Source organism: Trichoderma asperellum, chromosome 1, assembly GCF_020647865.1.
Source record: "Trichoderma asperellum chromosome 1, complete sequence".
Classification (NCBI taxonomy): Eukaryota; Fungi; Ascomycota; class Sordariomycetes; order Hypocreales; family Hypocreaceae; genus Trichoderma; species Trichoderma asperellum.
In genome coordinates this window covers 7,279,423-7,294,830 of record NC_089415.1, presented here as the reverse complement: position 1 = coordinate 7,294,830, position 15,408 = coordinate 7,279,423, and the positions used below count along the sequence as shown (strand labels likewise).

Here is a 15,408-nt window from a genome sequence, read left to right as displayed (position 1 = left end):
ATAAAATTAATAATTTATTTAGGGTTTATTAGCTTATTAAAACAATCTAATAATTTATTTATAATTAATAGGTCGGTTTTATATTAATCCAGATTTGCCTACCCTGTAGGCCTATTATTGCAACTATAAGAGTCAGGTTGTAATAATAAATAAATAAATAAATATATTATAATAACTATAGCTGCTATATAATTTAACTTAATATATACTTAACTATTTATTCTTTTTCTATAATACCCTGAATCTTCTTCGATTCGTTATATGAAACAACATTAATCTCGCCACCACCCATAATATCCAATTCGGCGCAAATAAACGTATGAGGATACTTTCCATCATATACATCACTATCGAGAGCTGTTGGGTCTGCCCAGAACTCACCCACATCTAGAATAAATCGCCCAAATGTCGAAACATCGCCCTCTAGGACAATCTTGATTTTGGCGTGAGCTGGCAAAATGATCTTGCCTCCCATTTCTACCTCACCATCCTCATTAACAGGCACAATATCAAAAAAGATCTCTCCATCTTCATTATTGATACGGAATTGGCCATTTTGAGTAATTCCCTGGGATGTATAACTGAAACTGGCCTTGGGCACTGGTGGCACAGGCTCCGGGTCTTGATTATCGTCTTCGTCCACGAAGCCCAGCTTATTCTCAATGGTTCGAACAATATTACCGAGATCGCTCAAGACAGAGTGTGAGGGCTTGACTTCAGGAGCCACTGGTCTATCCCTATCAACGCTAGTTCTGACGTTGGTAGGTGGCGGAGCCGCGTTCCCTTGCTCCTCCATCTGCATAGTATCAGCCTTAAGAACCACCCACTCCTCAGTTGAGGGGACTGAGCCACTGCCAGAACTCTGTTCCTTGGTACTACTAGCATCTTGTCCTTTTGCAGCTGGAGGTGTTTCGGGGCTAGATGGAGTGCTTGGATCAGGTGTTATCGGTGTGGTGCCACCCGTCACTTCTTCTTTCGTCTTGCCTGCCTCTGTAACCGCCTTCTCCTTGGCTAATCGTGCAGATTCTTCTGCAGCTTCCTTATCAGCCTTCTCCCTGGCTAATCGTGCAGATTCTTCTGCAGCTTCCTTATCAGCCTTCTCCTTGGCTAATCGTGCAGATTCTTCTGCAGCTTCCTTATCAGCCTTCTCCTTGGCTAATCGTGCAGTTTCCTCTCTCTCCCGCTCAGCCTTCTTCCTAGCACGTTCAGCCTTTCTTGCTTCCCTTCTCTTCTTCCACTCAGCTTCAACAACTTTGGGGTCCTCCCAGAAGTCAGGGTTATCTTCAGGAAACAGACTCTTTACTTCATTGTCAGGGAACTTAGTAGGAAGCATATGGATCTGTAGGCGACGGAAGGCAATGGTCTTGCCAGTGTTGTTGCTACCACGCAAAGTTATCTTTGCCCTACCAGGTACATCCTTTTCAGTTGGTGGTTCGTATGAATCAACTTGACCACCCCAAGACAGAAGACATGCAAAATCATCATCCCTTGCTTCAAGGATGGGGTCTGCTTCAACAGTCTGAGGTTCGGTGGGTGCTGGGACCTCATATTTCATAGTGTTAGCCGGTCGTACACCAATACGACCGGGAGGTAGGCTTTAATGGGAGCATCTGTCAGTTCTATATGCTTCCACAGAGAGCTTGGCAATGCTTTTCAGAGAACTCACTCCTTGTATGTAATAGTAGCAATGAGATCACCCTGTCGAGTAAGCAATGGATCTCCAAATGTGAGCTCCTGGCCACCCGGGTAATAAAAACGGCCAACGTTTGTGAACTTGTTCTGTAAGTTGGCAGTAATATTTTTAACTGCAGCCTTTACGCGATCTTCAACGGCGAGGCCGACCTTGAGGTGAGTCTTATCAAGCACATACGACATATCGTCAGTGTTTAACTTGAAATCAGTCGGCATTCCAGTGGCCTCATCGATACCTTTGACGTGAGGCTCAATTACGCCATTCAGTATTTCTTTGTTTGTCTTCACCTCGCTCGGAACTGCGAGCTCAATTATGAAACTCCATGTTACGATTGTGGTGAATCTGTCAATCACACGTCAGTAAGTCTTGACTTCACTGCAATCAAAGGGACCATTATAGATTTAGGAAACTTACCTTCCCCATAGAGCACCACTCTGGCGACTGAAGTTGGGCGTTGATCGATTATAACCTTCCCAGTGAAAATATTCGGTACGGCCTGCAACCTTCATTTTACTTTGACCCTCTACCCAAGTGACCTTGACGCTCATCTTGCAGTTCATGGACCACCTTCGGAAGAATGCGCCTGGCCTATATCCAACGAAATCATGGTAGTCTCGGTCACTTCCATCAGCCTCGACATAATCAGACCACTCATACCCACCCGTTGGAGACCACTTCCAGTCAAAGAACTTGTCTGCTGGATTTCCACGGTCAGCTTGCGAGTTTGGTAGTTTTCTCTTATCCTCGGGATCTGAAGGATCGCAGCCAAAGGCAAAACGAGGGGCGAAAATATCACCCCCGTTGTCGCTTGTTTTACACGTAGGTCGTAATGGAATAACCTGAATCGCTTTAGAAAGTTCTCTGAGCAATGGCAATAGGTGGCGATCCATGAATAGCTGGTGGCTGATGACAAAACTGCCATTGATCTCGCCCAACTTATTGGGCCCATCGGGCTCCGCAAGGTTACCGGTGAAGGGAAGCCGGCGGACGGATGGTAGTGCCGCACCATCAGTGGCCTCGCAATATACGAAACAGTTGTAAGGGCGATTTTCAAATCCGACGGGAAAGTCTGCAGGGTTCTTGTGTGTCTCGATTTCGTCGTTCGTGAAATATGGGTAATTTTGCAAACGAAGAGACGTGGGAACTAAATGTAGTCAGTCATTTTGATCTACAACTGAATCAACTAGGACCACCTACTGAACGTAGCTGTGTGGCTTTCCTCTTTCTCAGGCAACTCCACCTGAAGACCAAGGGTAAAGAACGCGGAATGAGTGTGGGTAGCTGCCCACTCTCCGAGAAGAGAGGTAACTTTAGTAGCCTGGACACTGTTTTCAGGCTCTTTGATCCATTTTTCCAGAGTCATTCTGGTTCCATTGGGCCCTGGCACTGAAGATTCCTCCAGAAGGGGCGCGCTCCAAGAGCCCTCTGACCCCCATTATTACGTTAGCCAGCATAAAACCAAAAAGCTGTATATATGTAATAATCAACAACAGTAACTTACCACTGATTGCCGCAAAAAGACGATGGATAGAGTATTCGCCAGGCTTCATCTTCCGAGCCACAATATTTTCCTTGACGTTGGGATCACGAGCCTTGTTCTGCTCGTCTATAGTAGCAGGAGAATAAAAGTCATACGATTTTTCAAGCTCCGCCTTGGCTTTAATTGCGGCTTTAATTTGCTTGTCTGTTAAATTCTGATGTTCCGGGCTGGCAATCATATTATTCATGAAAGCAGAAACAGTCACTTCCCAGCCATCGAGCTTGATGGTGTTCTTTTCTCCTTTTCCAACAACTAAAATACCAGACTTAAAGCTATCAAGATAATTAGGGACAGTTCTCAGAAATAAAATGGCATAATATTTGGGGAACGGCCGTTGCGTACCGAACACGGAATAGCAGTTGAGGATTGTCAACATTTTGTAGTTGCAGGGTGACGCGAGGCGGGTCAAGAACAGCCGACAAATTGCCAGCTTTGATGTCACCCGTGAAATATTTGAGTTTTGCAATCTCATCACCGCGTTGGGCAAAGAGTCTCTCGAAATTTTTATTTATGGTGTTTTCCGAAAGAGCACAGATCTGGTGGTAATACTCGTTGGGCTTTGTCTCATCGGTACGGAGCGACACAGTGAATCTAGAGAGCGGAGCCATGCTGCCGGAATATAATAACTGCCTCAAGATGTACGTGAATGCGTATTTAGGGTTAATAGAAATGGGTTAACCTCAGCGAACTGGGTGGAAACCTGACATGCAAAGGGGAAAATCGTGAGATTGTCTGGAGTGTTTATGGGCCTTAAAAGAAATGGGGATGAGGAAATGGTCAGGGATTGCAATATTGTCAGTTTCACTGAGATCTCCAACGTCGGCCTGAGCGCTGTTGAATTCGTCAGCCGCCCAGCCCGAACAATATTGAAAATACTGCACAAGCCACATCATGGCTTGCTACTTGCATAAAGACCGTTCTAGCCTTTCGGCTTTGATCTAGTAACTTCAATAGTTTGCCTCTTTAAGAACAATATATCATCCTAAGGCACTATCACCAGTAGTTCAGCTGCTGTGGCGACTGCCCAGTGGTCTAGTAGGATCCGGTCTCGGAAACTTGGCAATACTCAGCTATGTCTTGCCCTGCTTTAGTACCGGGGTTCGGCACCCCGTCTAGATTGGGACTCTGGTGACGGGCCGCAGGGGCGGGCCGAGACTTCTGCGAAGACTATACCATATTAGTGAGGACAACTAACAGTGGGGCGAAAGAGGCCAGGGTTTCCAATTTGTGGGCGCCCGATGCTGGCACAGTGCGGAAGAGCTTTGACCCGAATCAGGGGGTATGAGGAGTAAAACTGAATACACCCCTCCAGCTGGAGCGAGTCTCGAGGCGGACTAACTAGACCGAACGGAATAAATTCATATGGGTAGCGTTACAGAGAATTATCATAACCAATTCTCCCAGTCTCATGAAATAATACCTTTTTATGGGCAAAAGGTTTCCTCACTGTGTATTGGGGCTTCTGAATATCGGATCAATACACACATACTAAGTGGAATATACACTTCACCAAACATTCTCCCCCTTTGTTGTTCACAACATGGCAACTCTCACAGCCATTAGCTTTTTCTCTCATCCTCAGATTGCCACTTTTCTCGAAAATGGACTAGATGATGGTGCCAAGAAAGTACTGAAAGAAAAGAAAAACGATAATGCTTTTTCCACGCAAACACCGATTGAAGTCCTGGATCATGCTCTACGTGGCGGCAATGCCTCTTCGGAGTCTATTTATCTCTTCCAGTTCCTAAAAAGTCTATGTGCCTACTGCATTGATGCTGCTGATGTTGCTGACCCGGACCTGGGTGGCTTAGGTACCGTGGCTCTGGCTATCTGCGGATGGTTGTTAGAAAGGTTGACAGCAAGCAAGCCTAACAAGCTGAACGACCGGCTGGTTGAGTTGTTATTTCCTCGGTACAATTTAGACACCCTTGTAAACTTGAAAGACAATGCAGCGGCTGCAGCTCCGACTGGGGCACTACTCGAGGAGACACCTAATCTACCACCGAAAGAGCTCACAGCTGCTGTACTAGACCGTTTGCGTGGCGATGTGTTCAATAGAGAGCCTTTGCGAACCATCAATCGTCTTGTAGCACAGGGAAAATTTGAGACATCTATCCCCGTCTCGATTGCTGCTGGAGTTCAGGCTATCCTGTCGACTATGACGGAGGAGGCTGTCAATATCGGCAGTCCAGATCTCCTTGCTCGAGCAGCCACTCGCATCACCACCTTCACCAAGGGCCAGGATGTAAAAAAAGGGTTACCAGAAGCTTCAGAAGTTGTTCAGTCTCTGAAAGGCCTCGCTCGTATGACCGAAGACCCAGAAGATATTCCCATCATATATGGCCGGCGATATCGTACCATTCGGCAAGTCACTGAAGCCGACAAGGAGAACTGGATTATGCAAATGGTAAAGTATAAAATGAAGAAAGAGAATGCTCTGAAAGCATATGATTGTGCGGAGCGTATTGAATGCTGGAACGAAAACCTCTGGCTCAGTCTTATGCACTCACGAAGAGCCAAGTATACGAACATTGCGGCTCGCGAGATCCAGCAGATGGAGCAGGACGAAGAGGACGACGAAATATCTGTGACAGCTCAAAGCAATCTCACAGATATTTTCAAACTTGAAGACTTGGCCTGTGAAACGTGTTGCTCTGTAACTAGCTTGTCCGCGTACTATGCAGATTTGCTCAGTTTGTTGCGCTCCACAGTTCATGGATCTACTGATCTGCTGGAGAGTCTTCGACTACGAAGACCCGACCTAACCAAGTTGCAACTGACCTGTGCAAACGCACAAACCCTGATACCTTATGTCAGTCTCGTCAACGAGGTTTTGGAGTCATTTATAGCGTTCAACACCACCGCTGGCTACCGCTACGACAGTGTTCTGGCTTTCAACACCCCTGACAATGGTGGTCACAACCACTCAGATGCTGCAGTGTACCGTCCAGGGAACACTAATGCCAAGGTGTATGAGGAAATTTCTAAGCAAATGTTTCCCTTCTCCGACTTTCCATATAATCAGGCTCGAGATGCAGTGGCTCAATACTTTACCACATTCCGCGTGACCATGCTGGAGCTCATCACTACGTTCCAAGCGACAGAGCTGGTTTTGCGTGATATTCCAGCCTCAATTCTAACCTCCTCGGGTGAAGAGGCTGAGAAAAGACGCTTACGCATTGAGTCGGGCGTGTGCGAAGTTATGGAGCGGCATCGTGCGGCAGAGAGACTCGGCATGCAACTGGCAGACTTTGTCGCCATCACCGGCGAGACTTTTTACCCTGCTTGGTTCGCCGAATTGGTCATGGGTCTATCTAAGAGCAAGCTGGAGATTGATACGGGTTGCCCTTGGACCGCTGCTGATCTCTGGGGCTATGATGCAGCTGTCTTTATGAGGAAGATGCAGGTTGAAGCGACAAAGGCGAAGGTTGATGGCACTGTGACTCCAGTTAGTATTACTCCTGTCATGGGAGCAGCAGCGGCTCGAAAGGCTCTGCTAGATCCTCAGAAGGGACTTTCGAGAATCAAGAAACAGCTGATGCGACGATCGGGACTCACATTCCAGAATATTTTGGACTTGGTCAAGACGCAGTGTTTTGGCCAGCACCTGGTTATCACCAATGAAACAGGCTCTGATGAGTTCACTAACTCCCTTGAAGAACTCCGTCTCCTGTCCAGCGCTGCTGAGCCGCCTTTCAAACCTCTCACTGAAGAACTTGCCTTCTCCATGCAATCTTTCATGAGAGTCCAGGCCAAGCTTGGGTGGTCGGTCAAGCAAGTCGATGCTGCAGTTGTCTGCCTTCGTAACGTTGAGATGGCGACAAGTCCGCACGCCACACGTACAAGCAACAGCACTAACGTAGGTCCTTCAAGAGAGCTCATATCCATTACACCATTTGTTCTTAAGGGTCTCGCTGCCGTCGTGACACTTAGTGAGCTTAGTGACATCGAACCTGCGGCAATACTGGCCCTTTGGGGACCTATTGACACATACGGCGAGGATTCACTCATGCATCGCAAGTTCCTTACTCCTGCAGCCGCAGAGGTAGACAAGTTGTTTGCTTCTCCCGTAGCTAAGTCAGGAACCCGGAGTAAACTTAGCGACTACTTCAAATTGAGTCAGGGACCTAACAAAAAGCCCATGGCTCTTCCCTTGAGTCTACACAAGGCCGGCATTTGTGTGAGTCTTGACTGGCCCATCGAGTTCTTTGATGATCTGCTAGCGGCTAGCGAGCAGAAAGACAAGGATCTCGATGTCATTACATTCTCAGCATTATATCGACATGTCTTGTTATGCAGGATACTATCTATACCTCCAACACAATCCCGTGCTTTCTTCAGCCTGTTCTTTGTTACCGGAGGGAAAGCAGCCTTGGCTGATCCTGGGTCTATTGTGACTGTGATCCAGCAATGGAAAGCACTGTTTGATGCTGGTTGGACAGTGCCCACTCTTTCAGCCGTGCTTTTGGCATCCAATGCCTCGCCCTCTGCACAAGTAGCGATCACTGGTCTTCCAACAGCGGTATCCATTCTCGAAGGTGCGAAGAACATTCGCAAATCGGTGCCTTTCGTCTCAGCATCAGGACAGACTGCAGTCAATGGCACATCAAACGGCAGTGAGGTAGCCACCGCCCTCAATGTTGCCGATTGTGCAGCTCGAACTTTTGATTCAGCTACGGCTCCAACTGTAACTGAGTTCATTGAAGGCACCAAAGCCCAAGTCAGGCGAGTTTCTATTGGAGTCTTTGATAAGTTCGACAATCTCGCCATCGCCGCTGCGGGACTCTCATACAAAATTACATTTACTCCTGAGATTGACCTCAATGGTAATGTTGTCGTTGAGTTGCAGTTGATTGGTATCTTGTCACAGGGCGAACTCGAGAAGTCTGAGTCGCTCGTCATTAAAGACCTCCCAGTTGATAAGACCACCGACATCAAGAATGCAATCCTTGAGATGGCGACTGAAGCAATCCAAGTGCGATCCAAAATTGAAACACGCTTTGGTAGTGAAAAATACGCAGTTAGCGATCTATCTAAGGATTGGCCCGAAGTCATAGCCAAGAAAGAGGATGAAGGAGCGCTTCTTTCAGAAGTCGCAATGCAAGTTCGTAAACGACGACAGGCATTTGTGGAATTGGCGGGCCCAACAATTATCCAAGATCTACTAGAAGCATTTATACTCAATGTTGTGAAAGAGCTTGTGCCAGATCTGGATGTGTCGCTTGTGGCTGTCATCATCTCACGCATTGCACGTGTTACTTCGCCTTCCGACAAAAATACGACTCAGTCTGTCATGACAGCCATGAAATTGCTAAGCGAATCTACTGATAAGCCGAGTAACGAACCTCTGAATGCCTATTTCACACCCAACTCAACAGATATCTTCACCCTCCACTACACGGGAGCACTGACAAATCAGCTCCCGACGCTATTAGTCAACGGTATATCAATATCTTACAACCCCAATTCCAAGTCTTTCATGAGCACTCGTATGAGAGGTGGTCAAGCATATTTGCTGGTGGCCAACTTCGCAGCGTCACAGCTCCAGTGGTCGACCCCAAAGATTCTACCAACGGACATGAACGAAAAGATGATGATCTCATCAGCCATTACGGAGCGTGCTTCTGAGATCAACGCTGCCATTCTACGCGTTGTAAGCATATGTAGAGCCATGTCACTAACTGCTGAAGAGCTCGGATTCTTCTCCAGTGCCTTGCAAGCTCAAGAAATTCAAAAGGCTCAAGAGAATGGATCATCATTGAGGCAAATGCTAGCCCTTGACTTAAATGCGCCATCACTCAAGGATCTTGTTCAGCTCAATAGGTATTGCAACCTAAGACGGAACACTTCTCCACCTACTACAGAGTCACAAGGCAACCCTCTCCTAAGCATGTTGTCTTGGCTGAGCACTGAGAAGAGTGCAACCTTAGATCAGATTGCATCTCACATCAATGCCGGCACCGGATGGGATAAAACAAGGATTGCTGCATGTCTGAGCGCCAAGGACCCTGACATTAAGGATACTGACATGACTGTGAGGATATCTTCTCTGCGTGATGTTGATTCCATCTACAGACTACAAGCAATTATGGAGGTGGATGACAATTTAGGCAGAGCGTCTGGTGGCTTGGCCTCGCAACCCAGTATGGCAACACTTTTTACTCTTTCTCAGCCTCCAAAGTTGCTATCAGCAAACGTCTCAAGTATAGCACGCAGTCTTCAAACACGACTCATGCCAGACCAGCGCGCGGAGACTGATAATCGGCTCATGGAGAACCAGAGACGTGCATTGGTTGCATATCTTCTTCAGCAACCATATGTTCGAAAGGATCTCAAAATTTGGGATGCCGACGGCTTGTTTGAGCACTTCTTGATCGATGTCCAGATGGGACCTAAATTATCCACTTCTCGTATCAAGCAAGCTATCTCAGTCATTCAGCTGTTTGTCCAGCGATGTCTACTTGGGATGGAAAAGGGTGTACCCAAAACTTGTATTGTACGAGCCAAGTGGGACTGGATGCGTCAGTATAGTCTCTGGGAAGCCAACCGCAAACTCTTCCTATATCCCGAAAACTGGTTAGACCCAGCTTTCAGAGACGACAAGAGTGATCTATTTGAGAATTTCGAAGCCAGCCTGATGCAGAAAAACCTCAGCATCACGACCTTCGTGGAGGGTATTCGTACGTATGTTACTGGCCTCAATGTGATTTCCAACCTCGAGATCGTTGCCTACGCTCACGAGCCGACAACCAAGGTTTCGGATAGCTTCCATATATTTGGACGTACACGTGCCGCGCCGCACCAATTCTATTACCGCAGTCTGATTGTACAATGGTCAGATGGTGGACGATTATGGAAGCCTTGGTCTAAGATCGAGATTGATATCCCCTCTGTCGAGTCAGGTTGGGATGGCTCACGTTTGAACAACTCGGGGGCTTATCTACTGCCTGTCATAGCTGGCGGAGGCCGCTTATATCTATTTTTGCCTCAGGTCGTCCCTCGAACACTGGACAGAAAGCAAGACCCAAATCAAAAGCTTGACAAGTTCGAAGATTTACGTAATACTGAAATCAAGACGATGGCTCCACGACGCATCTGGGAAATCACTATGTCCTGGACTGAGCTGGTCAATGGCTACTGGTCACCAAAGCGCATGTCTCCTGGTAGTGTAACTATCGAATCTCCTATGATGCCAGAGGCGAGCAAGTTCCGTGTTGATACAATCCAGAGCTCGAAAACAGGGCCTGTAACTCTTCTTGTTAGCTATACGAATTCTGACGATGGCCATGCTACCGTGGTCGGCCATTTCATCTTCATATCTGACCAAATCAGTGCTCTTGATCTGACTACAGGTGAATCTTCAAAGGCCGGTCTCGCTCTAGATCGCAGGCTTCCTACTACCTTCCAGCAGATCAGCGTTAAGGTCGATACAACGACAGATAAGGCCACAGACTACAGCAATATGTCCTTGCCAAAGCAGACAACCACCGTCGCCAAGACTCCTGAGAACGAGGGGACGTCGAAGCTGGCGTTGCTTGCTTGGGTCCCTACAGCACTTGATGAACTTAACAGAAGTTCTATAGACAAGAAGAGAAAGGTTCCTGAAGGACAGAAAGACGTCACGGAACTCACTTGGACTCTAGCCATGGATTCCAAGGAACAACGGCTCACTGGCCTAGCGGTGAGCGCAAAGCACTCCAACGGCACAAATAGGACTTACTTCAACGTTCCAAGAGACGAGTTGCGCAACATATGGTGGACAGCCAATAATGTACGCGACAAGATGGATACCGTAGTAGTGGACCACATCTCCGCTACTACTCTGATGGAGGCGGCTGTGAACCCAACTAACCCGTTACAAAGCGTCTATAACGAGCTTGTATCCACGGCTTCATCAGGTGGATTGGAAGCCTTTGGTGCGTATGACAACAGAGTCTGCCACGAACTAGGGCAGCCAAGTGCTCTATACAACTGGGAGCTTGGTTTGCACGTTGTTATGCTCGCTATGGACCGGTTCCACGCCACTCAACAGTTTGATGAAGCTCTCCAGGTAGCTCGACTTGTTTTTGATCCAACCGTCGACGTCGACGTCGAGAGGTTGATCAAGAGTGTGGCTACCAAAGCCGCCGATGGCAAGGTTCAGGTTGGCTTTGAGGTCGTTGTATCGCCTCTAGATGCCAGTGCGCATGCGCTCTCGCCGAAGGAGGGCGAAACTGTAACACTTCAAGTCCTCAAGCATCCTGCCGGTTCGGCATGGCGATTTCCTCCATTCCAGGACATTGCCAGAAGGATTGCGGCAAATGAGAAACAGAGCAAAATACCTCCAAGCTTTGATACCAATAGCGAGCTGCAGACGGCAATTTTAGAACGCCGCTCCCATGGAGCACTTGTCCATGCGACTGCTCGAGGCCGACCCGAAGCATACATGAAATGGATCATCATGAAGTACGTCGATATCCTCGTTGCCAGCGGCGATGTACACTTCCGCGTGGCTACGTTGGAGAGCCTACCTTTAGCAACTCAGCGTTATATCGAGGCCACGCATGTCCTTGGGCCGGAACCTCCAAAGATCAATCGATTCGATGACAACAAGAGCACTGGTCGGAACTCAAGCTTTGAGCAACTTTCTTTTGGTCGTGAGCCGTGGACGTTTGAGAAGCTGTATCGAGAGAACATGAAATTCGACATCAACCTTCCGTTTTCGCCAGAGTTGGCTCTGATCAAGGGTGCCCCTCAAAACGTGAATAAAAACAAAACTAAGGAGAACGTTGTTGGATTTCTGCGTACTCCATACTTCGGAGTGCCACTAAACCCAAAGTTTAGACAGGTGCGCAGCGTTATCGAACAGCGTCTTTTCAATGTCCGGAACAGCCTAGATATCGATGGTCGTCCCATTACCTACGCTGTCATTGAGCCGTCTATCGATCCAGGGGCACTTGTGGCATTGAGTGCACATGGGTTCGATAACGCGAGCGCGGCAGCCATGGTTATGGGGGATAGAGACAGTCCTCTACCTCGTCAACGCTTCGATTTTCTACTCCATCGTGCTCTAGAACTTTGCGGGGAGGTTCGAGCCCTGGGTGAGCGACTAGTCAGTGCCATTGAAAAGAAGGAATCGGAAGCATTTAGTGTGTTGAGAGCGCAACATGCTACCTCCATTCAACGCATGATGCGAGGTATCAAGGAGACGCACTTGACTGAGGCTCAGCAAACCATAGATTCGCTACAGCTCAATCGTGATTCGGCCGTGTCTCAGCTGGCCTACTATCTAGCTTTGATCGGAGAGCCAGAGTCGTTGATTCCCAAGATCAAAGACTCATGGAAGGACCTGAAGCAGGACATTGGCAAGCCAACACAGGATGATCTACGTATGTCAGAGCATGAGGAGTACGAAATGGACATGGCCACCGCGGCCATGGTCTTGAATGTTGTCTCAGCCGGTATTGACGCACTTGTCGCGCCTTTCTGCATGGTGCCATCCGTGTCTATCAATGCTATGCCAATGGGTGTCGGAACTACTGTAGCAGCTGGTGGAGGTAGCAACATCGCCACTTGCATGCAGGCCGGATCGGCGGCCATCAAGATGGCTTCTATGGTGGTAGCGGAGCAGGGGGCTCAAGCTGGACGCAAGGCTCAGCTAACACGTCAACTCCAGGATCGTCGCATGCAGGCTAACATGCGCGGTCGCGAGATCAAGAGCATTGACAAACAAATTGAGATCCAAAGCACGCGTGTCAAGGCGGCACAACAAGAGCTCCAGCTACAGGAATCAGAGGTTGAGGAATCAGCGCAGGTTGAGACTTGGTTACGAAACAAGTACACGAACGAACAGCTGTACGGCTGGGTTGAGAAGAGTCTTCGTAACCTCTACTTTCAAGCATATACTCTGGCCTTGAGCACCGCACGCAGTGCTGAGAGCGCTCTATCTTTTGAGAACGGTTGCAAGCCATCCATTCTTCGGCCTGGCGGCTACTGGGACGCTTCTAGAGATGGTCTGCTGTCTGCTGACCATCTCTATCTAGATCTCAAGAGGCTTGAGGCAGCCCATCGCGATGGACGTCGACACGATTATGAGGTCACCAAGACCATCTCGCTGCGTCAAGTTGACCCCATGGCTCTCATGCGTCTTCGTATTTCCGGCAGCACGACTTTCTCGCTGAATGAAATGCTCTTTGATATGGACTTCCCAGGTCATTACATGCGTCGTATCCGCTCTGTGGCTGTCACCATCCCCGCTGTTGTCGGTCCTCACACCGGCGTCAACGCGACATTGACTCTGCAACAGCACAAGTACCGCGTGCTGCAAACAGCATCTACAGCCGATGAATATGCCTCATCGTGGTCTAGCATCTCTGTCGGCAACGACGAAGCCTTCCGCACTGACCGCGTACCCATTTCCGCCGTGGCCATCAGCTCGGGCGCACATGACACTGGTGTCTTTGAACTCAACTTTGCCGGGGATCGTTACCTGCCATTTGAAGGAGCTGGCGTAGTCTCTTCCTGGAGGATTGACTTACCTACCAAGGTGCGCCGCTTTGACTATGACAGTATCGCGGATGTGCAGTTGCATTTGCAATACACATCTCTTGAGGGTGGCGCTTGTCTCCGAGGCGCCGCTAACGGTGCCGTTGAGAATGCACTCAAAGCTGTTGATAACTCCAGTGCTAACCGTGACAACGGACTATGGTTTATGTGCAGTTTGAAGAATGACTTTGTTAACGAATGGTACGGGTTCAATAGCCAACTGGCAGCGGCCAAAAAGGATAAAGCTGCAGGAGCGGGTGACCGAGTTATAACGATGAAATTGGGCGACCTCTATGAACGACTTCCATTCTGGGCTCGGGATCGTGGTACTGCTGATGCTAAGGGCATCACATTGGTGTCTAAGAGTACGGGACTGGTCAACGCGATGACCGTGTCAGTGGCTAAGGGCAAGTGGGATTCACAATCAATTTCAGGCTGGCAGGTTCGATCACAGAACAAGCTTCAGAAACCTGAATGGAAGGGATGGGAGTTTAGTGTGACGGCCAAGAACCTCAAAGAGAGTGATAAGATTGAAGATGTCTACATGTTGGTCCGCTATGGCAAGATATCGACAAAATAGGTCAAACTGGGCGTAGTGAGGGAGTAGAGTTTGTATAACTATCACAAAGTGGTTAATTAACTTATAAAAAAAAACATAGTTCATCCCAGTGTCAAGAAACTCATGGAAATGGCAGCAACTTCTGTTCTGAATATTAGCAACCTCGCCACTGGTTGTCAATATTTTTATAACTCATTTTAGTGAGCAGTAACATTAACTTTTGTCTCTACTTATCTGAGGCACATTTTTAAATCCACCTATTTATTAATACTTTACTTGTGAATGAGTTGATCAAAAGACACCGACACTAGCACAACATACTTGAGTGTACAATACTGTCATCTTGACTGATGTCTAGGATATTGTTAGACCCACGCCTAGAGACAGTGTAAAAATCTTCCCTCATACTGTACCTGCCTCGTCAATGAGCGCACGGTCCATCATTAGGTCTCCAGGATGTGTTTAGCACTATTGAATTACCATCATCGAAAGATGGGTCACATTGATGCGAGCAAAGTCAGACATAGTATGGTCAACTTACACCATTTGCTCTAGTCACTACAGGGGCATTAGTATTCCTAAATCCTGGTCGTGGGTTTACTCTGGGCCAATATCCGTATAATTACTGTAGTCCTGACCATTCCTAGATTCGGCGCATGTATATGCTAGTGTCGTGTATATAAGTCCGAATGAACCTAACCACTTTCATAGAAATACCCAGTTTAATATTCAATAGTTTAAAGCGTACTCTATGATATGTAAACACCCTGGCGGCTTCACTTGTTTGTGGTCCCATGACCCTCTAGACCCCAAGCTTGAGGCTGAACCTGACTATGCACCTCATTGGCTCGGTCGTAACGGCATATCAGCTGGCCAGCTGTCATGACTAATTCCTTCTTATTCCATTTTCGGTTTATTTGAATGACTCAGGAGAACCACTTCGTGTACGGTTTAATGTAGATCATGAATTAGCTTCGGCGATGGCAGCTCTCAAGGTCGATGTGCCGTGCCGCTTGGATCCCATTCTTTTAGTCGATTAGATAATTCGAGCGTTTAGCTCCATGATTAGCCGAGCCTCATATCGGTATAGCC

General features: G+C 47.9%; 2 protein-coding genes across 2 annotated transcripts; one reads left to right on the top strand and one right to left on the bottom strand.

The window, feature by feature from the left end:
• Positions 1-217: 217 nt before the first annotated feature.
• TrAFT101_002316 (uncharacterized protein) lies at positions 218-3,971 on the bottom strand (the record flags this gene model as incomplete). Its single annotated transcript, XM_066126566.1, has 6 exons — positions 3,576-3,971; positions 3,195-3,505; positions 2,891-3,118; positions 2,108-2,837; positions 1,667-2,035; positions 218-1,595 (listed from the first exon to the last, which is right to left on the bottom strand). Exons 1-6 carry the CDS (start codon positions 3,839-3,841, stop codon positions 218-220), a joined length of 3,282 nt encoding a protein of 1,093 aa, XP_065982669.1. The 5' UTR covers positions 3,842-3,971.
• An 802-nt stretch (positions 3,972-4,773) lies between these two features.
• TrAFT101_002315 (uncharacterized protein) lies at positions 4,774-14,337 on the top strand (the record flags this gene model as incomplete). The annotated part of the gene is made up of 1 exon (XM_066126565.1): positions 4,774-14,337. One exon carries the CDS (start codon positions 4,774-4,776, stop codon positions 14,335-14,337), a length of 9,564 nt encoding a protein of 3,187 aa, XP_065982668.1.
• Positions 14,338-15,408: the final 1,071 nt, after the last annotated feature.